The sequence below is a fragment of the Pongo abelii genome, chromosome 18, assembly GCF_028885655.2.
Source record: "Pongo abelii isolate AG06213 chromosome 18, NHGRI_mPonAbe1-v2.0_pri, whole genome shotgun sequence".
Taxonomy (NCBI): Eukaryota; Metazoa; Chordata; class Mammalia; order Primates; family Hominidae; genus Pongo; species Pongo abelii.
The window spans coordinates 45570137-45594737 of NC_072003.2; the positions used below are offsets into that span (position 1 = coordinate 45570137).

At 42.4% G+C, this 24601-nt stretch overlaps 1 protein-coding gene across 1 annotated transcript; it reads right to left on the bottom strand.

The window, feature by feature from the left end:
- Positions 1-323: 323 nt before the first annotated feature.
- CCNYL1B (cyclin Y like 1B) lies at positions 324-24430 on the bottom strand. Its single transcript, XM_054533842.1, has 7 exons — positions 23724-24430; positions 22342-22401; positions 19966-20000; positions 13354-13473; positions 9134-9300; positions 4433-4595; positions 324-2532 (listed from the first exon to the last, which is right to left on the bottom strand). Exons 1-7 carry the CDS (start codon positions 24079-24081, stop codon positions 2419-2421), a joined length of 1017 nt encoding a protein of 338 aa, XP_054389817.1. The 5' UTR covers positions 24082-24430; the 3' UTR covers positions 324-2418.
- Positions 24431-24601: the final 171 nt, after the last annotated feature.

Genomic DNA, 24601 nt, shown 5'->3' on the forward strand with positions numbered 1-24601 from the left:
CCACCCCTAAAAAGATGCTTTCCCGGAGACCCCGCACAGGGGGCCTCTGTTACACGGGGGTGACCCTATAAATCCCTCCCCAGACATCTTCCCCCCTCCCCAGATGGAGACCTCATAAGCAGAGAACTCCCCTGGAGAGGATCCTGAGAAACCATCCTCAAAGCCACCCCCACAATCAGAAAGACCCAAGGGAGAATCGTGGCCACCAAAAGTATCTCCACACACGCACTCCTCCCGGCACTCAGGGCCACCTCACCCCATGGAGACCTCAAAAGGCTCTCTGCATGTTGCAGGGAAAAGAAAGGGAGAGTCCAGCAGAACTTCCCGCAGGAGAATCCATTTTCCTTTTATTCATTATGCAGTGGAGCCTAAGTGCAGGGCACGAAGGATTTTTACACAAAATTTTAAGTTGTTATGTAATAGGTTTTCATGGAAATTTAAACATTTAACAATGATACAGATAATAGATAATAAACCCATCCTGAGTACATTATCACTAGGTTTCAGCAATTCTTATTTTGCCATTTATTTTCAACTATCGATCCAAATATCCTAGTAGTATTTTAAATCAAATATAAGATACAATATCATTAATTTTGGAAAAATTTAAGTAACTATATCTAACAAGTGAAGATAAAAAAGAAAGTATCATTATCACAACTAATACAATTTTTAATATATAAAATAGATAAATTTGTGTATTCACCAAAGAGTAGACTTTACAACCACGGAAGGTTTTGCATGAAATGTTTTAACATGTTTAGTCTAATATTTTATCTTCAGACAAAATATCAATACATGAAAACATTCAATTACATATAAAGGGCCATAGATTATGGTTGGAGGAGGAAATCGCAAATTGACAGTGGGATATTCCAAACCACTGCACTGTGAAAGTAAACACAAGAAAGAAAATAGGGATTCCTGTTGTTCCCGATAAAAGGAAAGGAAAGGTAACTCCCAGAGAGCCACTCCCTCACTTTGCCATATTCAAATGTCTAGAACAAGGCACAGGTCTGGCGGTACCCAAGGAAAGATGACGATTCAGGGTGTAACAAAAGACAGCAGAGATCACGGGGCATCTTAGGATTCTGCCCCCCACATCCACCCTTGCACAAAAACTTGATCTAACGTCTCACATTGGTGGGAATCTGGTGTTCTTTCAAGAAAAAAGAGTCTCAGGAAGTGTTTCCCTTGTAGACTCTGAGGCAGTTGATCCTCAGCACCTTCTGTTTTGGAAGCCAGAAAATTATTTCTTGATTGACAAGGGGGACAGTCCTGTGCACCATAGGAGTCCCATTGTTGACTGCATGTCAATAGGTGCCACCAGTTATTACAACCAGAACTGTGTGGGCAAACTTCCTCAGGATGCAGAGGCCGCTCCCGTGAGAACTGCAGCTCCTCTCCATATGCAAACAGACAGATGCAGGCAGCACCAGCAATCTCTTGAACCACTGCAGTGCACTGGAAAATGTGAGGCGCAGTGTGTCTCTGTGTTAGAATTATTGAGAGGCTTTTGTTTTGCTGACAAGTGCTGAGACCATACAATGCACCAGGGCAAGATTAGCTGGGAAAATGATCTTCTGATAAGGTTTTGAACCCAGATGCTCCTCCTTTGTTGTTTTCCCGGAACTGGGTAAATTCAGTTTTCACTTCTGTAGCTCGCCTAACAATCCCAAGGCCAGGTCTTTTACTGCTTCCCTAGGTGGTGTGACCATTATCAGCCTGGGGGAAGATGAGCTGATTTCATCTCTTCCTTTATAACCATGATGTGGGGGCCTCATTTCACATGCACAGATTCCCTCCAAAGACTAGATGAGCAGACCTGAGCCACCCTGCTGCTTGGAGTAATGACAGCCTTGCCCCAATGCCACTCTCTCTTCCCACCATTGTTGAGTTTTGGGCCATCATGCATTCAGTGCCTCAGTGGACAGAGAACCAAACCCAGGTGCTGTCACAAATCTGGAGCCAATTCTAAAGTTTTTTTAGCTCCAGCTCAGTTCAGACCACTGTCACCTGCTAGGGACTGTGGGTGACTGTGGACACCACTGGCACCTGCTTGAGACTGTGGGTGACTGGACTCTGAGCTGGGATGTGCTGTGTCCATGTGACACTCCTTCTCTCCCAGAGTTGTTCAAGAAGGTGGTGCCCTAGGAATGCCATCTGGACCCAGTGAAAGAGGAAGGGCAGGAAGCACCTAGCATCCACTGTTCATACCACCATCACCCAGATCCACAATGTGGCTAACTTGAAGATGCTTCCTGTAGATGAAAATCCTAAACAAACAAAAATAAATAACAAATGACAAATAAAACAAAGAAGAAAAAAAGAAAATCCTAATGTTTCTTTCAGCAGAAGTGATATTTTCTAGTCTTTACAGTTGAGAAGTTCAGGGTCTTATAAGGCTAATTTTTCTCTTTAAGATAAGATGGCATTAGAGCACCGAATACCAATGAAGTTCATGCTGATAGCCCTTTTCATAGCAGTGGCATCTTGATGCAAGTCTTTGTATTCACACAGCTGTGACATAGCCTAGGAAAGTAAGTCAAAGAGAAAACAGGTACAATTTTAAAAAGGGCTCCAATTTTTTTTTTTTTGAGACAGAGTCTTGCTCTGTTGCCCAGGCTTAAGTGCAGTGGCACGATCTCGGCTCACTGCAAGCTCTGCCTCCCGGGTTCACGCCATTCTCCTGCCTCAGCCTCCTGAGTAGCTGTGACTATAGGCGCCCGCCACCACGCCTGGCTAATTTTTTGTATTTTTAGTAGAGATGAGGTTTCACCATGTTAGCCAGGATGGTCTCAATCTCCTGACCTCCGGATCCTCCCTCCTCGGCCTCCCAAAGTTCTGGGATTACAGGCGTGAGCCACCGCACCCGGCCAGCCTCCAGCATTTTTTAAAAGGCATCACTGATGAGAAGCCACACATACAGATTCCTGTAGGTGGTCCCTTTGCAACTGCTTTGGCTGAGGTTTACACTACCAGGTTCTGAGGATGCTACTTCCTGCCCATTCACTAAGGTGATCTCTTTAAGGGCTATGAATAGATTGCTAGAGCTATGAATAGATTGCCAGAGCCAAGAGGAACCTACTTTATTAAGTTATTTTAAAATTGGGCTCATCGCTTGATGATATAGTCACATAAAAAATAAAATAGGACTCCCAAAGATTTCAAGAGTATTGTGACAAGCTCCTAACAACAATATCATCTGTTACCTGTGCACTTGTTCCTTCAACGCAATAAACATGCACTTGTGCCAAAAAAATCGATTTACTCAGTGATTCAAATTCTACCAAATCCTTGTTAGTTACTATATACTCAAAGCAAATTTTAATGAGACAGGTTTGTGCCAGGCTGTTTCGGAACATCCAAGAACTCTAATGACTAAAGCACCATAAGGTGCTACTTTACATGCACATTGTGGTAGAAAAATGTATTATTCTAAACTACCACCAAGATACCAGAGAAAGTGCCAATTTTATATGTGTCTATTTCAGTTGTAATTTTCCTGTATACTCACCAAGGGTCATAAGCCATAAATCTTACGTTACCCCATGAAAGTTACCATTTTCACTAAAAACCCATGTCCTTCCTACAGCCAGTACTTGAAACACTGGCACCTTATACAGTCTAAGTACAAGTCTCTCAGCCACTACTGCTTTGTCTAATAAACTCATGGGACTGCACCGTGATATATACAGTAGACAATGACATAAATTTGCAAACTGTGTAAGTAAAAGACAGTCAAGAGTAGTAAGTGCATTGTGTATATAGGTATAATTAGGAATACAATTGCATTTATTCAAGCATTGTTGTGTGAATGGATAGAGGTTAAAAACAAAACCCATTAAAATCAGATTAAATTTAATTAAAAATATTCTGAATTATGGTCATAGCAGAAAGAATATCAATAATTGTTTAAGAATATGGATCATTGGCCTGGAGCAGTGGCTCATGCCTGTAATCCCAGCACTTTGGGAGGCCAAGGTGGGCCAATCACCTGAGGTCAGGAGTTTGAGACCAGCCTGACCAACATGGTGAAACCCGGTCTCTACTAAAAATACAAAATTAGCTGGGCGTGGTGGCATACGCCTGTAATCCCAGCTACTCAGGAGGCTGAGGCAGAAGAATTGCTTAAACCCGGGAGGCAGAGGTTGTGATGGGCCGAGATTGCACCATTGCACTCCAGCCTGGGCAAAAAGAGCGAAACTCCGTCTCAAAAACAAAAAAAAATTAATTAATTAATTAATTAATTAAGAATATGGATCCTTCTATAGACCATAAAAGATAAGAAATATGATGCCAAAGAAATAAGCTCTTTGGTCTGTTAATTTTAAGGCTTTCATTTTCCTAATCACTATTTAATATGATTTTGTAACAGATGTTGGCTTTTGAGGCCGATGGAAAACTCCACTAAGTGACTTCACATCCTTACCTCCAGTTTCTGGGCTTTATCTTTGTGAAGAAAACTAAATAGAAAATACAGGTCATGGTCATTTGCCAAGGCACGCAGGTCGAAGTAATATTTTGCATAAACACTGGCAGATACATGAATATTAAACTCAAGTAGCTCCAAGAAACACTTCTCCATCTTGCTCCTGGGGGAGGAGAAACACAATAAAACCAACATAGGACAATTCTAGTCAAGTGGGTTATCTTTTAAAATATCATTCTGAGCTACTAGGATGCTCTAAATTCTATTTAGAAACAAATAAAGGCTGCCTGATCGGGTCCCTACACTAATGTCCAAACAAGACACAGCTGCTTGGGGCTCTTCTGCATCCCAGCACCCCAAGTTTGGGATGAGGGAAAGATGGAAGCCTCCTCTGCACTCCTGCTGCTGACTCGGGGCTCATTCTTCAGAGTTCCCTTAGGGCAGCTGCACAACTCAAACTCCATGCTCACTCATGAGCCCCGCAATAGCAATCACATGACAGGAACGATGGGTGCCATTTATTAGCTCTTTAGGACCTCCAGGCAATTTTACCAGGATGATAACAGGAAGGGGCTTACTGAAGTAGAGAAGCACCAACAAGAGGACTGGGTGCATCACCACGGCAACACGGACCCATGGAGAGCCACCCTATTATCTCAGAGGAGGAAAAACTCTAAGGCTACAAGAAGGATTCATCCCAAATAAATACATAAGCAAGCTACATTCCACGGCAAAAAGAATCCCCTTCCCTCTGCTCCAGCCCACAAGGCTATGTCAAGGGGGCATAACGCAAGTTTCTGCTCACCTTAGTATTATGAAGAGTTGAAACTGCCACTATGACAGGGCAAGGATATTCTTTAAAGTTTGAAAGGCAGAAAAATCAAGGAGAGACATTTTGGCTAGACTAAACCCATTTTATGATGTAATTTCTAGTAGGGCCCTGGTCTTACACACGCAGTGTTGCTCCTGAGTTAGGAATGCAACCCTGAAGTGCTCAGCATCTGTCACCCCTGGCCAGAATGGGATGTGGGGGAGTTGAATGGAGTGGGAGACTAAAGGGCTGGGAGCCGTCCTCTGCCACACGGTCATCCAGCCGCCCTCACCAAGGCTAAATTAATAGGTACACAGTTAGAGTAAATCTGGCTGCTTTCAGAGTAACCCCTGTAATGAGTTAATTGCTTAAAAATGATCACTATCTGAACAATATATTTGGTTTCTTGGTTTGAAAGTTTTAATATTTTACCCACTGGCTAAGTCAACAAATGCTTGATGTTCTCCTGTAAGGGGGGCAGTTAGACCATGAGCCAAGATGAGGTGATCTCATTTGCTGAACTTAAAACCCAGCTGAACCTACTTCCAAAATTAATTTTCTGTTCAAATGTCCATAAGTCCATAGAAATTTCAATATATATATTTGAATTATATATATATAATTCAAATTATAAATATATAATTCAAATAATATATGAATAGATAGCTAATCAGGACAAGACTTATGACAGGAATTAAAGGCACTTCACGATCCCTTTTTATTTTCTCCACTAGTACATTGTAACCATGTAGAAATACAGTACTTCACAGAATTAACATATTAATAGAAATTTAATCCTGAAGAAAAGCATTCTGTGTATAGAATATGCATCTTCTGGGCTTTGTGGTTTCTTTTAAATGGCTAGATGATTGAATAGCATACCCTTTACAGACACAGCAAATTTTCCAAGTAGCAGCTACTTAGTTTAACTTACTCTTTAGAAAGGAAATATATTCTAGGGAGACACACAGATATTGGAAAGTTTTTTTTTATTTTATTATTATTATACTTTAAGTTTTAGGGTACATGTGCACAATGTGCAGGTTTGTTACATATGTATACATGTGCCATGTTAGGATATTGGAAAGTTTTAAGAAAAATCTGATCGACATCAATTTTTTAACTATTACATTTACACTCAAAATGGGACCATTGCAAACAGTCAACAGCAGGGGGCTGAAAAAAATGTCTATAAACACTTTGATGTAATGCTTTTCAAATTCCTAAGATCATAAACAGAAGCAGCCTTTTCGGAGCATAGCTCCTGGTGTTTCACCACTCACACACCAACAGCACTCTTTGGAACTGGTCGTCTTGGAGCTGGGCTCTGCCCCACTGCTCCTGGAGCTCACTTCTGTGGAAACCTGCACATATCCCTGCATGCTCTCTGATCTTGTGACTAGAACTCAGAGCCCCAGCCAGCTGAGCTGCAGGTTTTGAGAACAATTCAGCTGCCTTGATGGTAGAACTAAGTGTTTATGATTACAAATTTGAAGCCGCCTTTGCAAAAACTGTAACTAAGAAAATCATGACAGTGAAAGAGAGCTGATCTAACTGACTTCATCTTGCTTCTAACCTCCAAGCTGTCCTTGTTCATTCCTATGCAGAGGCCAAACTAACTTTAGGATGAACTTAGTTTATAGTTTAATTTTGAAACAAAGACAGTAGCAGCCCTTTCCCAAAACAAACCCACTTCCTGCCTGGGGACTAGTCTGCCTTTCCAGGACTAACATATTAGCCACAAGATTAGAAATTATGGTTTAGGAGTCATGTGGCTGAAGGCTGCAAGAGTCTGAACCTTCCCATATTTCTCCTGGGAATAATATCACTATTATAAAACCTAAGATCAGTGCTTGAGACATTTTGCAGGCCCTGTACTGGGATAAGGTGGCACCACTCCAGTCAATAAACTTGGCTCATCTGGTTTTGTGGCCCCCACCCAGGAGCCAACTCAGTGCAGGAGGACAGCTTCAACTCTCTATGATTCCATCTCTGATCTGATCAATCAGCACTCACCACGTTCTGACTCCCTACCCACCAAATTATTCTTTAAAAAACCATCCCAGAGTTTTCAGAGAGACTAATTTGAGTAATAGTAAAACTCTGGTCTCCCGTACAGCTGCCTCTGCGTGAACTAAACTCTTTCTCTATTGCAATTCCCCTGTCTTAATAAATCAGCACTGGCTAGGCAGCAGGCAAGAAGTTGGGCAGTCACAAATCTTGCTTTCTTTGAGGAACCAGTTTACAAATGGATGACTACGATCAAGGCCAGTTTAGTGTTTGCAATGTCCAAAGTATTTCTGCTAGTTTCAAATTCATTTGCTGTCACACTCTTTGCTAAAATTGCTACCAGAAATATCACCATGATCACTTGGTTTACACTATTAGCAAAGTGGTGGCAAAAATAGATTTTTGTTTTTCTTTTTGAGACAGGGTCTGGCTCCATCACCCAGGGCTGGAGTGCAGTGATGTGATCACAGTTCACTACAGCCTCAACTTCCCAGGCTCAGGCAATTCTCCCACCTCAGACTCCCAGGTAGCTAGGACTACTACAGCTGCCTGCCACCATGCCCAGCCAATTTTTAAAAAAAAAAAATTTGTACGGACAGGGTTCACTGTGTTACCCAGCAGGTCTTCAACTCCTGAGCTCAAGCAATCCACTCACCTCAGCCTCCTGAAGTGCTGGGATAACAGGCATGAGCCACTGAGCTCAGCCGCAAAGGGGTCATTTTTAAATGTAGATATATATACACTGAGGTATACCTACAATAGACTCTATATCTTCAATTGCAGACATACACTGAGGTGATTCAGAATGACAGTATTATCTGGAGTCATGGACAAAGGTCACAAAACCAACTCATCCCATGCCTGGAATGATCTTGGTCTGCTGCTGCTGCTCAATGTGAACAAGGGCTGCTCCCTTGTCTTGCACAGATGCAGCCTGCACAGCTGTCCTCACTGTCGAGCGGGCACCCAGGAAGGCTCTGCTGGAAATGCCTCCCTGCTCACCCTGCCTGCCAGCTCCAGGGCCCTTCCCTTCACAGCAGTCATGAGGCTGGATTGGAAGGGAGCCCTGGTGAAGCTGTGTTTCAGTGTCATGTTGGTACATCTGGGAGGAACCCCATGACTCCGCAAGGCTGCTCACACTGTCATGGGCATCTCCAGACCCCAGCATGCTGCCGCGGATGTCTGAGTACCCATGGAGCTTTGTGAGTGTGGTGGGCATGCAGAGATGCCCCAGAAATGCTTCTCACACCGCGGGAGGCGAATGTTGGAGCTTCTAACTCATCAGGCTAATTTCCAAACACATGCAACACTCCCAATGGGGAGAGGCCAGGGCACAGGAATCTGTGGCTATTTAACTTCATATCTCGAGGTTCCTATAAAAACAGATCTTCGGATAAAATGGGGAGGAAAGGACCAGCAAAGTCAACTACACAATGGGTGACTTAGGTTGAAGCTATAACTTCTCCATAGTCCAGAGTCCTTAAGACCTTAACAGTGGCCAATTATTTCAAAGGCCAAATGTTTGCCCCTTAAAAAGGGGCTGAAACTGGCAGATAGCTTCTAAACAGCTATAAAGATATTTATTGTACTGTGTCATTCTGATAGTACACTTGTAAGAGGTTTGCCAAAAAACAATCAGAAAAATACTTTTCAGTTTATCCAGGAGGTTATTACAATAATAACACATCAAGACCTACCCATGAATGCCAAAAAATATAAACTGTTATACTAAAGCTGGATAGAGAGAAGTCTGTGGTCTTATGCCTATTTCCTTTATCTGCACAATGAAACCTATAAAGATATTTTTTACAGTGTTAACTTGTAGAGCAAATGAGGTATGGAAATTGGTCACACAGTTCACCAAAAGCTTACAAACTCACATGTTCTCAACTGCAGTGTCCTTGGGATTCTGGCTGTCATCCACACTCCACAGACCACGATTTCTCCAAACCTTGGAGGCAAGAAGCATGGCTCCGAGGACAATCTTTTTCCAATTAGTAGGACAAAGATCGATGTTAGCACTAGTTAGAAGTCGTTCGATGTACACCTGCAAAACAGAGCACTGCCCTTTGATTTCAGTTCAGTTTAAGTGTGGTGATACGAACATTTAAAAATGAAAGATTTCTTCTGGTTTTGACCAGAAAGTAAGTGCCTTTTATTCTTATGTTCTGCAGAGACTTTGCTCAGATAAAGCAAGAGGCCAAATCACAATCGTAGTCAGATACCTCTGCAGCCTACTCTGCCTATAGACATTTCCAGCACAATTTCAGTCACAGGGATGACTGGACATCCCTGTGGGCATGAAGAGAGGCACCATTAGCACCTTTACCCTCATGAAAGGCAGCACAAACTCAGACCCAGTGCAGATTAAGGTTGTTCAGGAAACACTCCAGTGCCGTCTGTGTGCAGCGTTACACCTGGCTGGCAGGTAAATAGGAATTTTACAGGTGTGCCATGCTTGAATATGTAACACTCAAGTGATACTGAGAACACTGCTGTCTTCTCCTTTTCACAATAACTAACTCGCTCTTGGGACACCAGCTGAGGAACTGCAGCAGATCAAGCTCACTTCCCAATGCCTGCCGTGCAGACAGCATGACAAGCACGGGTCTCTGTGGCTGAGAAATAATCTCCATATTCAGTGCTTGATAAGGAATGCATGAGTATAAAAAGAGGGTCCTGCTCACAGCCCCTATGTTCCACATCTCCACAATCTCTTCATGAAAACTCATTTCTTGTTCTACAGTATCTGCATTCAGTCAATTCGGTTGGATTTTAGGCAGAGACAGCTGTCAGCCTCTGTATTCCTGGGGTTCCTCTCAACCTGACAAGCGGTTTGTGAGACAATCTCAGAAAGTATTTTCTATCTATCCAATCTCTATCCTATAAAGAACTGGGTGAGGGACCAGCTGAGTGAAGGTTACAGTGGTGAGCAGTGAGGCATTGCTATCCCAGAGGGTGCTCTGCAGAAGAGTATGTCTCTACACTACTTGACATCTTTGTATCAAGACCAAAGGAAAACAGTTCATTTTAAGAGAGTTCATTTGTTGTCTGAAGGTTATCAGATTGGCGGCTCAGATCTGGCAATGTTCTCCAAACTCAACTGTGTTTTCAAAATCAAATAGCTCTTGAACATGATATGTTCTTATGAGAGATTCTGCTCCCTTTCCCCCTAACTCTGCACTATCAAGGATCCTAGGAATGACCCTCCCTCCCAGGGTTCAACTCCACAGCACTCACTAGAGAGCATTTAAACAGCATTGGCAAGCCCTCAACTTCCTGTCACCTTTACTGGTAAGCCGGACCTGCTGACACTCACTGAAACCACTTGCCCTTCTGGGTTAGTGAGAAAGTTCCCTTTTTAACACCAACTCTTCTATCAGCACGGTGGATCCCATCCCACTTTTGCAGAACACTGTTCCCCAAATCACCTCTTCTTGAAGACTTTCTCCCTCTCTGCCAGAGATTTCCCCCAATACGAACGTGTTTCCTGTTCCCATCCTGCTCCCCACAGCTCCCCAGAGGCATCCTCTCATTTGCTCACAGCATCAGGCCATGTTGCCAGCTCCTCACCTCCCATCTCCTTAACCCACCTCACCCACCCCCATCACTCACCTGAGACTCCTCTTGCCAAGGTCCTCAGAGTCTTGACACCTACAAACCAGAGCCCTTCACCCCAAGGCTCCACTCCCCAAGCTGGCCCTAATCTTGTCCAGGGAATTGCCATTAGCCTAGCCCCTGGGGACTAATACTTACATGTGAGTTACCCTGTTCCAATCTGTGTGCAATCCCTCTATGCCTGCCTTCACTGGTAGGCTGTCTGCTTCAGATTCTGAGCCACCATGGGTCACGGTTCACCTATATCACCCTAGTTGCTTCTTGGTCCTCTTCTCTGCCCCAACCTTCCTCCCAACTGTGGTCTACTCTCCCCAAAGCAGTCACCATAACCTCTTCAATTAAGAACACTGCACTCCCCTGCTCAAGATCTACCATGAGTCCCCCATCAAACTGGAATAAAACCTAAACTTCTTCCCATGGCCTGCAAGCCAAAGGGCTCTGTGAGCTGTCACACTGCCTCTGCGGCCTCATCTCTTCCATTCTTTCCTTCATTCCTCTCACCACGTGGGTCCCCTGTTGTTCCTTGAACACACATGAAATGTGTTCCTGTCTCAGTCTCAGCACTCATCCTACATCCTGTCATGCCAGCACTTCTTATTGTCCTTGCTTTATAGTCAGGTCACTGTTCAAATGTGACCTCTCTGCAGAGGCTCTTCCTGATCATTCTATCTGAAATAGTGAGCCCCTCCCACCACTCTGTCTTTATCCTGCTTTATGGTTTTGCTATTTTCCATAACCTAAAAAAAATGCTTTCCTCATTACAACATGAGCACATAAGACAAGGACTGTGTTCAACCTGTCCTCTTTTCTACCCCAGCACTTAGAAGAGTGGGACAGGGTCGGCATCCAGGGGGTGTTTATGGAATGGACAACTTCTTGGCAGCATTTAGCACTGTGACCACAGCCTTTCCTATCTTGAACCGTTTGTTCTTCTTTTATTATCCTCTCCTGCTCTTCCTCCTCCCACTCTAGCCACTTTACTGGAGGCTTGTCCCTTACATGCTGGTTGTTCTTACACAGCTATCTTCTGTCCACCTTCCTTTCTTTTCCTTTTTGGAGATGGGGACTTGCTATGCTGCCCAGGCTGGACACAAACTCCTGATCTCAACTGATTCTCCTGCCTCAGCCTCCCGAGCAGATGGGGACTATAGGTGTGTCCCACCATGCCCGGCTTCTCCACTTTCATTCTAAACACTTTCTCTGCATTTGAGCAGCTACTCTCTTTTTTTTCAGAGTTTCACTCTTGTTGCCCAGGCTGAAGTGCAGTGGTGTGATCTCAGCTTACTGCAACCTCCACCTCCCGGGTTCAAGTGATTCTCTTGCCTCAGCCTCCCGAATAGCTGGGATTACAGGCACCAACCACGAAACCCAGCTAATTTTTTGTATTTTTTAGTAGAGACAGGGTTTCACCATGTTGGTCAGGCTGCTCTCAAACTCCTGACCTCAGGTGATCCGCCTGCCTCAGCCTCCCAAAGTGCTGGGATTACAGGTGTGAGCCACTGTGCCCAGACTTGAGCAGGTACTCTTACTCCTCATTCCTTATTTCCAGTTCAGATTCATGCTCTAGTCCCATAGATACAAATATTGACTGTACACGGCCACTCTGCTATCTTACAGGCACACCAAATTTAGCCTGTCTGCAGTGAACACCCCCTTCTTCCAATCTAGCTTTCCCTCCTGCATCAGCTCTCTCTCTCTCTCTCCAGCTGGAAGTTCCACTCCTGCTTCCTGCCCGCATGTGCTGAGCATTCCAAACGGCCTGCAGCTCCATGAAGAGGCCTCCACTTGATCCAATGCCCACAGAGGGATTTCTATGCAGGTGCCTAGCAGAAGCCTTCCCTTCTAAGCTCTAGCCAGATGCTAAAGGAAAGGGTACTGTTCTAAGTATCTTTTCTCTCCTGGCTGCATGGTTGACATTCCTCTACAGGTTAGTGTGGGGAGGGGTAAACCAATCCCAGCCATCTGAAGAAGACTTCATATTCAGAATGAGTCTCACCACAGGAATTCTGTGAGAACGATGTAGAGGTAAGGACACAGCTGCGGCTTAGCAGGCTATCTAGCAAAGCCTGTGTCCAGGTCTTACTGGTACCACGTTCCTGGGCAATTTCTGGAGCAGACACAAGAGGTCAGCAGGAACAAAGCATTCAGAGCAGCAGCTCCCAGTCACAGCATGCATCAGAAGTGCCCGGGGAATATGGCCTGGGACTCAGCTTAGACCTACATTGGAATCTGTTGAGGGAGAAACCAGAAATCTCTCCTGCTGCCTTTAATAGCAATTATTCTGAGATAAGAAAAGCAATGGCATCACTTTAAACCATAATGATGATTCAACTCAAATATGTGTATTTAGCGGCTTGCACAGGTTTCTCTTAAAAGATCTGATGATAATTTCAGGAATCTACTTTTAATTAGAAACATGGCCATACGCTGTGTAGGAGACCAGTTGTTAAAGATGCTTTATAGATTAAAAAAAATATCTTACCAAAGCTATGATTGCACATGGAGCTGTTAGTTTTATGACTTGAAAAAGAGTACAGAAATATCTGAAAATACAGTTGCGTTTGGGATCATGCTTGAAGGATTTCCCTGGAAACTTCTCTTGCTGAAAGAAGAAAAAAGGCAATATAAATATCCACTCAAGGAAACTTTTTAAGAACTCTTAAGACGGCATTGTTCACATTTGTGCCCATGTGTCCCTTACAACAATTTTGATGGGATAAAATGTCTTTTTATTTTAAAAATATAAACAGCAGGATCTTAAAATATTTTTGGTTTTCTGTAAACATAGGCCCTAAGGTGGCCCTGTGATTATCATATATCTGAAAAATGAAGTTTTTAAATTTTTATAGCATTTAAACTAATTTAAATTTAAATTGTTTTCTAATTCTATTCACAGAGATTGTGCATATTTGTTAGGACTATTTACAAATATTTATATTGTTTGCTGCTATAGAAAATTATTTTTTTAAATGACACAATTTGTTATTTGGATGGTATATTTACTCCCGTTAGTGCACTAATTAAACAAAGCTGCAAGTCAGCTCTTACTCCAGCATGCCCACTTGACAACACTCCTTATATAAGATGATTAGACACAACAGAGGGAAGACTTAAAGGTGGGTGAGTCTGACTTCAGCATGAACTAAATACAACTCTATGAGACAAAAATAGAACCTCAAAGAAAGCGACACTTACTGAAAGTGGATGTATTGGCTCTTCAAAAATAGCCAGAGATCTATTTGCATAGCTATAAAATAAGAATGTGCATTTAAGAAATTAATTCGGGAACTGTTAATATCTTAGTAAAATATCTGCTTGGGAGTAGGGCATGGAGGGTGGAGAAAGATACCTCTTGTTTGCTTTGGTAAAATTTGTTCATCAAAAGAGTTTTTGCAAATTTTTCTCCTGGATCCTGGCCTTCAGAGGGTTTCTTGACCTGTTTTTCTTCAGCACATTATGTCCTGAACTGTGAAGTCTTTTCTACATTGACGAGCCAGACTTGCCTTTAAATATTGACCCCCACCACTAACAGGCAATGGTAATAAACTATATCTATTTTCACTCCTCTAACCTCATGCTGGAACATGCTTTATAAAGCAGTAGTGGTTGGCAATAAACTTCTTATAACTTTTAATAAATGTGAATGAGATTCAGATTTCCCAAATCTTCCTTTATTATATGTTTATCATATTTGTTTAAGTAGTTTGAGTTACAAAATTAATTGCCTTTTTATTTTAAAAGAGGCCAGTCTTTAATGAACTTTAAAAAAATAACACATTGTGTGCTCATTTAGGAAACCAGTGGTTCTCCAAATGTGGTTTGTGGACCCCTGAGATTCCCTAGGAGGCCCATAATGTCAAAAGTTCTTTTTTCTTTTTAAGACAGGATTTTGCTCTTTCACCCAGAATGGAGCACAGTGGTACAAACATGGCTCACTGCAGGCTTGACTCCCTGGGCTCAAGCGATCCTCCTGCCTCAGCCTCCCCTGTAGCTGGAATGAAATGTGCACACCACCATGCTCAGCTAATTTTTAATTCTTTTTTAGTATAGATGGGGTCTTGCCACCTTACTCAGGATAGTCTCAAACTCCTGGTCCCAAGTAATTCTCCCCCCTTGGCCTCCCAAAGTGCAGGGATTACAGGTGTCAACAACCACCTATGGCCCAAAATGTTCTTATAAGAATACTAATTCAACCTGAGAAGCTGATTGAAAATAAAACATAAGAATAATTTATTACTTTCTAAAAGTATTAAGACATTGCTTACTTTTTCACTGTTCAACACTTGTAATGACTGTATAAAAGCAAAAGTGGGTAAAACTTCTTGTTTCTCAGTAAGAATAACGGCTGTGGTACCAAATTATACTAGTATTCATTACACTCTTCACTGTCCCTTGCAGTTTTTATTAAAGTATCCTGCTTCACTTAAGAATATCCTCGATGAAACAGTAAAAATTAATGGTGTTATTAAGTCCTGAACTCTCTTTTTAGTATTCTAAGTAGTGTTGCAGGAAGTCAGGGACCCCGAACAGAGGGACCAGCTGGAGCTGAGGCAGAAGAACAGAAATTGTGAAGATTTCATGGACATTTATCAGTTCCCAAAATTAATACTTTTATAATTTCTTATGCCTGTCTTTTCTGCAATCTCTGAACATAAATTGTAAAGACTTTATGGACATTTATCACTTCTCTAATTATACTCATAATTTCTTATGCCTGTCTTTACATGGGCAAGGACTTCATGTCTAAAACGCCAAAAGCAATGGCAACAAAAGCCAAAATTGACAAATGGGATCTAATTAAACTCAAGAGCTTCTGCACAGCAAAGGAAACTACCATCAGAGTGAACAGGCAGCCTACAAAACGGGAGAAAATTTTTGCAACCTACTCATCTGACAAAGGGCTAATATCCAGAATCTACAATGAACCCCAACAAATTTACAAGAAAAAAACAAACAACCCCATCAAAAAGTGGGCGAAGGACATGAACAGACACTTCTCAAAAGAAGACATTTATGCAGCCAAAAAACACATGAAAAAATGCTCACCATCACTGGCCATCAGAGAAATGCAAATCAAAACCACAATGAGATACCATCTCACACCAGTTAGAATGGCAATCATTAAAAAGTCAGGAAACAACAGGTGCTGGAGAGGATGTGGCGAAATAGGAACACTTTTACACTGTTGGTGGGACTGTAAACTAGTTCAACCCTTGTGGAAGTCAGTGTGGCGATTCCTCAGGGATCTAGAACTAGAAATTCCATTTGACCCAGCCATCCCATTACTGGGTATATACCCAAAGGACTATAAATCATGCTGCTATAAAGACACATGCACACGTATGTTTATTGCGGCATTATTCACAATAGCAAAGACTTGGAACCAACCCAAATGTCCAACAATCATAGACTGGATTAAGAAAATGTGGCACATATACACCATGGAATACTATGCAGCCATAAAAAATGATGAGTTCACGTCCTTTGTAGGGACATGGATGAAATTGGAAATCATCATTCTCAGTAAACTATCGCAAGAACAAAAAACCAAACACCGCATATTCTCACTCATAGGTGGGAATTGAACAATGAGAACACATGGACACAGGAAGGGGAACATCACACTTCGGGGACTGTTGTGGGGTGGGGGGAGGGGGGAGGGATAGCATTGGGAGATATACCTAATGCTAGATGACGAGTTGGTGGGTGCAGCGCACCAGCATGGCACATGTATACATATGTAACTTACCTGCACATTGCACACATGTACCATAGAGCCTAAAGTATAATAATAATAATAATAATAATAATAAAAAGAAAAAAAAAACCAGTGTATGTATGTCAATGTACATACTTTTATTGCCTGAAAAAAACAAAAATAGCATGAAAAACAAAAATGGACTCATTCAGATACTTTCATTCAAAGTGAAAGAAAGTATCCCTTAAGGTCACCACTATTAGGGGTAATACAGCATAATACTACGCGATAACAAAAGTCGATTCTGAGAAAAAATTCATATATGAGAATAAAAAGAACAGAAAAAAAAAATGCACCAAAACACAGACTAGTTGGTACAGCTTTAGGTAATACCTGTCCCCATTTTGTTCTATTTAAAATTTCATATAATGAACATATATTGGGGTGTGTGTGTGTGTGTGTGTGTGTGTGTGTGTGTGTGTTTTGAGGAAGTCTTGCTGTGTTTCCCACCCTGGAGTGCAGTGGCCTGAACTCAGCTTACTGCAACCTCCACCTCCCAAGTTCAACCAATTCTCCTGCCTTGGCCTCCTGTGTAGCTGGAAATACAGGCATGTGCCATCATGCCAGGCTAATTTTTGTATTTTTAGTAGAGATGAGGTTTTACCATGTTGGCCAGGCTGGTCTCAAATGCCTGGCCTCAAATGATCTGCCTGCCTCAGCCTCTCAAAGTGCTGGGATACAGGCGTGAGCCACCATGCCCAGCTCTCAAGATCACTTTTTTCTCCCCATTTTTTTACAAGACATCTTTCAGATATTTTTAAAATAATTAATGACTTTTAGCTAACTTAAAAATTTCTAACACTTTGTGTACTAACAAAAACAGCTCCATCTATGTTGCACAGCAATGGGACCACATGGCATGTATGGAGTTTGAACAGAATTCTTACACAAGGCCTGAGTGGAAAAGTGTAATATACTTATTGGAGGTATAAATAGAAATTGCCTGAATTAATGTCATAATTATGTTGAATTTAAACTTAGATTTATACTTATATATGGGTTAAATCATTAAATATGATGGATTGACCAGAAATTTATTTTCTCTTCCTTCTGAAATCTCATTAGAATTATTCATAAAACAAACATTATACACAGGACCAGGAGACAGGATTGATGGCAGATCATTCTGAGTCAATGCTGCAAGGTGAAAAGCAGATAGAGGAGTTGCAACTGACACAGAAGCACAACTTTGGAGCTGACAGGGAGTGACTTGAACAGAAACAAGCAACCTTGTTTGTTTTGAAGAACCCAACCCAGGCTCCAAAATCAGAGGCACATGGTACCTGGGAAGGCAGGGTGAAATACACAACAGAAGCCAGCAAGGTCAACTGTAAATCTGTGCTTAGAGCCCCAAGTCCACCGCTCTTCCCATCTTAGAAGGAATGTGGATGTGTATTCTCTGGATATATTATACCTGAGGGTTTCTAGGCTCAGAACTACAAGGGCTAAAACCTGGAAAATGGGAATAAATTGCACACACAAAGTGAAACTGCGCCTTCCTTCCCAACCCTGCTCCTGGAAAGCCAGCAGCCATGCTTGCACTGCCCAGGCAGAAAACTGGGAGGTCCTCCTTGGAAGAAAACTGAACCATTGCAAAGAAAATACCCTCATATAATACACTGAGTTTCCCCAAAAGAAAAGCTGGCTTGACCTCCAAATCCCCACAATGAGACCCCTCAGTGAACAAAGGTCCTGCTTCCAAACAGGGAAAGCCAAAGACCACCACACATCTCAGAGAAGCCTCCAGTGAGAGATCAAAACAACAGGAAAAAGGAATTCTGGGACCAGTAAAAATTCAAGAGCAAAACTTTTTCAAAAAATCTTAAAATACCCTTAAGGAGATTTTAAAAATTCAATAGAAGGGTTAGCGCAGAAAGTCAAAGAATCTCTAAGAAGCAGAACAAAAGACAAATTGGAAAATAGGAGGGGAAGAAATTAAAGATCGATGCAGAAATACTGGTCTAAGAGGCCGAATATTTGAATCGTAAGAATACTAAAATAATAATAAAACAGAGAATATAGGACAATTCTCTAAAAGAGATAGTCTGCAGACTTAATGGCTGCAATAAAATAAAAGGTCCCCACGAAGCTGTATTATACAGCTTCCTGGATTTCAGAATCCCAGGAATACAGAAGGTCTTAAAAAGCTCAACAATGTAAAAATTGGTTACATATGATGTATCACACAATGGCAACAGTTTCAAGAACAGTATAATGGAAACACAATAGAGAAATGTCTTCAGAGCCATGAAATTTAGTTTTCACTCTAGAATTTTATACTCTATAACAAAGGAAGGGTTTTGAGAGAGGCTAGATCTCTATACATGTGTGTGTCCATGAGCCTTTCCTCGGAAACTGTGCTCCAGCACCATTGGGGAGTAACACAAGGCAGAAGGCAATGCACAGTCTAGGGCTCAGGGATCCAACATGAGTGGGCGCATAAGAGTTCAGAGAGCGCTCCCAGGGAAACAGGCTCAGGGCAGCCTAGGGAAACACAGTCTACCCTGGAGGAGGATAACCAAAGGCCAAGGAAAGTTCCTTCAAGAAAAAACACAGAACACATGTTTCAGTAAATAAAACATTATTTTTGATAGGCATGTGACAAATGTTACAACACTTGGGGAAGAATAGCTATTAAAAAAGAGGCAAAGGAACATAGTCAGAAAATTAATTCCACACACAAAATAATGAAGGATGTGAAAACAAAGAGGCCAGCTGGGGGCTAATGGTCGCATTTGGCTTTATGAGCTATCATGGGCTAGGAAAAGGGGGGTTATCTGGGAGAAGTGCAGAAGTGTTCAGGTTTCAGAAATATTTAAGAAAAACAATGAAAGATGTACAAGGAGGAGGCACAGTCAGAACACTACATGACTCAGCAGTGAATAATATGTGCATAGTCATAATCATGTAAATATCAATTAGTGATTTAATAAAAAATGGGTTACAGATGGAAGAAACGGGGAGGGAAATAAGTTCACGGTGGAGTGAGGAAGCTACGCTTTCACCTGCTACGGCAGGAAGTCAGCAGAAACTGTTGGAGAAAGTGGACTTAGCTATTTTTAATTTTATTTGAATACAAAAGATTAAATATTTAAGGCAGATATTTATATCACAACCAAATTGTGTAACTTAAATGTCAGACACCCTTAAAAATGGGCACAGTAAGCTAAAGACTTTCCTGCATAAATCTGATACTTAGGAAAATAGAAGAGATTTAGAAAATCCACCAAAAAAGGATCATGCTAACAGCACTGGCTCCCTGTTAAATTTTTAAGGAATCATGACAGACTTTTAATTCAAACAATTAATTTCTTAACTTTTCAAAAGCTTACTTACATAATATAGGTGAGAGCTGCTCCTCTTTTCTTGGACTAAGAATGAAAAAATAACTAATCAATTCTGGTATAAATACCATAGAATAAAAGTAGTTGCTAATCATCTGATTATCACTATATAAAATGAGCTAAAATTCCATTTTTAAAAATTCTTACCAACAAAAGTTATCATTTAAATAATCTGGCATAAAGTAAAATCTAAAAATATAGTTTTATTTTTGACCTAACAGATGTTCTATTACACAAAAATGAAAGAATCCCCATGTACACAAGGAAAGGCAAAACAAATTAGGCAACATGTATGCCCTCCAAATCTCGTGTTGAAACGTAGTCCCCAGTGTTGGAGGTGGGGAAGTGTTTGGATCATGGGGGCAGATCCCTCATGAAAGGCTTAGCGCCATCCCCTTGGTGATGACAGAGTTCCTGCTCTGAGTTCATGCATGATCTTCTTGGGTTTTTGTTGTTGTTCTGAGATGGGGTCTCACTCTGATACCCAGGCTGGAGCACAGTGCCGTGATTATGGTTCACTGCAACCTTGACCTCCTGGGCTCAAGTGATCCTCCCACCTTAGCCTGCGGAGTAGCTGCGGCTGCAAGCACGAACCACCACACCTGGCTAATTTTTAAACTTTTTGTAGAGACAGAGTCTCACTATGTTGGCCAAGGCTGATCTCAGACTCCAGCCTGAAGTGATCTGCCTGCCTCAACCTCCCAAAGTGCTGGGGTTACAGGCGTGAGCCACCGCACCACCTGGCCTGATCTGCTTGTTTAAAAGAAGGCAGCACCTCCCACTCTCTCTTGCTCCTCCTCTCACCATGTGAGAGATGACTTCACCTTCCACCATGATTATTAGGTTCTCAAAGCCCTTGCCAGAAGCAGATGCTAGCACCACACTTCCTGTACAGCCTGTAGAACCGTGAGCCAATAAAGCCTCTTTTCTTTATAAATTATCCAGTCTCAGGTATTCCTTCATAGAAATGCCAAAATACAGGACAGATGAGAAATTTAGCTAATAAAAAATTTACCTATTGTATATCTAAACCCCTAAGCAGTAGTGTTTTCTGATTCTACATTTACACATAGCTTACTTTCGTTACCAGGATCTAATAGCTGACAGCTCTAAGAACCAGTTTCTGGCCAGGAGCCAGTCTTTAGATGCACTAGAATCCCTGCAAGCATCCAATGACTGATCAGTCATCTACTAATATGTTACTGAAAAAATAAACGGGTCCTTACACAACTGAAAAGTGGCCTAGCTTAAACTCAAATGTTAACATGAGTGTGCCAACCTAATTGAACTTGGTATCCTCGGGACACAAAATCATTTCGTTCTAATACAGGTCCAAAGAATAAAAGCTACAAGGGGCACTTGGGCCACACTTCGTTCCCTACAATTCCTCCTCCTTTGAAGTTGAGCTGGTCTCACTGACACACATTTCTCACTGCTGACGAGACAGGGGCATGGGGTAGGTTTTCTTCCACTTCCACACACTCTATGTGTGAGAAGCCTATGGCTCTAGAAGAAACTGAGAAATACAACAATCCTAACCGGAAGTTACCAGCTCGAGACAGGCAAAGTCCATACAAATTATGAAAATGCAGGGGAGAAACCCATTTTTTATTGTGCTGCATTACTTCAGATGTTATTATAGACCCCCCACTTCTTGTATTCTTGCTGTTGAAAACAACTGAAAAACATGATGTATGGCTTTTTTGAAAATAAAGTAAGATTTAGCAGAATGCTACAAAAAATAAGCAGGAGTACAGAAAACTCCTACAGTTCTAATTCTCATCCTAAAACAAGCAGGATGTGGAAACTTTACACTAGTTTCACACACTAAGGCTAACCTGGAAAACAGCACAGGCCATGTTTACCTTTCCATTACATTCGAATGAATAAGTTCTGAGTAGCATGAACATGGATGTGACAGGCTCATGTGGTTAGAACACTGTGTAAAAAGGAGGTCAAAATCACAGATCCAATCTAGAACAACAGATTCTTTTGATTTGTTCAAGCGAAATCCAAGCTGTAGCCTAAATCCTATCACTCATCATTAAAATGTACTCTTTGGAGCAAGGGAAAAATGGCAAAGATGTATAAAGAAAAAGGCATACATCCATGACTACTACACTAAATCATGTGGCCAATTAATTGCATTCATAAAAATGTCATCAAACGTGTAAACATAAAGCCTGCATGTTTCCATGAACAGTGTCAACTAAAGGAAATTATGTCACATATTAAAATAAGGCAAGTAAATATATAAAAAGTTGAAATTTTTTACACTAATATCTGAGTTCCTCTAAATACTTTCTGTAATACACAAAACAGAAAGTTTGTAGTTTTTTGCTTGGAGGAAAAAACAATATTGTCTTACCACTCATTTGATATTTTCTCAGGAAGAGTGTAGTTTCCCCTGGATGGTCAGAAGCAAAATCTGTAGAGGAAGAAGGAAAAATGTAATAATTTAAGTGAGTAGAAAAGATTCTTTTTAAAGCTACACATCCATTTTAATCACTTTTAACAGTCTTGAGAAACGTTTTTAGTGATAAATGTAAAGAAAATAAAGGCCACAATGTCCCAATTCTACTGGAGAATGCAAAAATCACAGAAGTTCTCCACGTATGTGGAATAAAACCAGGCTGTGTCTGAGACTTCTTTTTAAAACTTGCGCCTAAATAAACTGATGCCACTTTTAGATGAATCATATACACGCCCTCCTCCTTCTACTTATCAAATATACCCACCCTCCTCTATGCTGCTATTACCAGCACATTTCAGGGAAAGTCTCAAGCAGCAAGTGATGCTGTGGTCAATTACTGTCAGACATCAGCTCAATATAGCAAATATGTTAAAACAAAGAGCTGTTTTGGGCAAAAAACCATTTTTTAAAGAGACAGGGTCTCACTCTGTTGCCCAGGCTGGAGTGGTGCAATGGTGTGATGGAGCCAGCATAGCTCACTGAAGCCTCAAACTCCTGGGCTCAAGAGATCCTCTTGCAGCTGAGACTATGGGTGCAAGCCACCATACCTGGCTAATTTTTAACTTTTTTTTTTTTGTAGAGACAGGGTGATGTATGAGACATACATGAAAATGTGTTGTAAATCCTAAAGAATGATATAAAGAGTCTATTTTGGGCTCTCATCCAACACTACCCATCTACTACCTAGTGTGTAAAACCACTCAGAGGCTTACCTTATACCACTAAACGAAAAACTTTCACAAGTACTTGCATGCTTTGTGTATAAAGGTACAATTCATTCACATACTATCTTTGTTCATTCTTTCACGATTTTTGAATATTCCGAGACTACAGTACTTTCCGGCTACAAAGCCACATTCATCATGAAGCTTAATTATTCAAACGTTTAAATAAATTAAGAGGTCAACCAATGTTTAAACAGAAGAGCTGTAAGACACTTCCTCTATAGCAATGAAATCTGTAGCACATATTTTCTATTTTGAAAACTTAGTTTCTGCCTAGCTTTGGGAGATGAGAAAGGGGCCAGAACTGGACACTGGGGTAGCAAGGAGGAGAGAAACCACCAGATGCTGCAGGGAAAAAAAATGGTTGCGGAGGGGAGGTGGGGGACGTAGGCACGAGGCAAGGCCAGTCCTCCTGCCTGGTGCCTGGGCCTAGGAAAGCTGGCTAGGGGCAGGAGGGAGGAGTTCGAGGCTGTGGATGCCTCTAGGGGGGACCTTGGGTCAGTGGCGGCCAGAGGCTCGCCTGAGGGCAAACACTATCAGTCGCCTCCTTACCTTTGGGCATCTCCTGGTCGCTGATGTGCTGCAGGTCATGGCCCTCGCGGGCTCCGAAATCCCACTGGGCAGGCTCCACAGCAGTGGGGTATGGGTCTACTGCCACCTCTGCCTCCGTGAGGTTATAGCTGCAGGGTGGTTCAGCCCACCGCACCCTGCGCTGGCTTTGCTTGGGGCTGGCATCAGGGAGCAGCATGTTCCATCTGCGGCGCCTCCGCTCCTCTTTGCCTTGGCCTACACTTTTGCTTGACGCTGCCTCATAGATGTCAGCGCTGCAGTACAGCTCCCCAGACCTCCTGCGCTGGCCCCGTTTGAGGCTGGCATTGGTGCCCAAGCAATAGCTCAGCGTGTTCCCCATGGGGTAGTCCGGCTCCTCTCCAGCAGCTTGGGCCTTCCCTTGCTTCCAAGTCTGCAGAGCTCAGCACTTCCACCTCTTCCCAGCAAAGACAGCTGGCAGGGCCATCCCCTGGCTATGGGGCTGCACCCCACTAGCAGCCCGCACCCCGCCTCAGCCGCCTCCCCTGAGCTGACTTGTCTGCAAGGGTCCCTTGGGAACCCGCTTGTTTTATTTAGAATGGGTCTAGATGCAACAAGTCTGAGAGCTGTGATTGCGGAGAAGAGAGCACAGAGGGAGCTCCTCCTCCTTCCACCGCTTCCCACCAACTGAAGGAGGTTGCCCTGCCAACCGCCAGTGCTCCCTCCCGGTTCCCAGGAACCAATCAGGCCCAGAGACCCCTCCACGCGCCCCTGCCCCCATTGTGATGTGGGAGCCTAGGCACAAGGCTCAGTAGGCCCTGCCATGCCGGCAGCCCCGCCCCCACCTTTCATTCATTGCTGGCTGCTGGGATCTTTCAGGTTTCTCCCCTGTGAGGAAGATC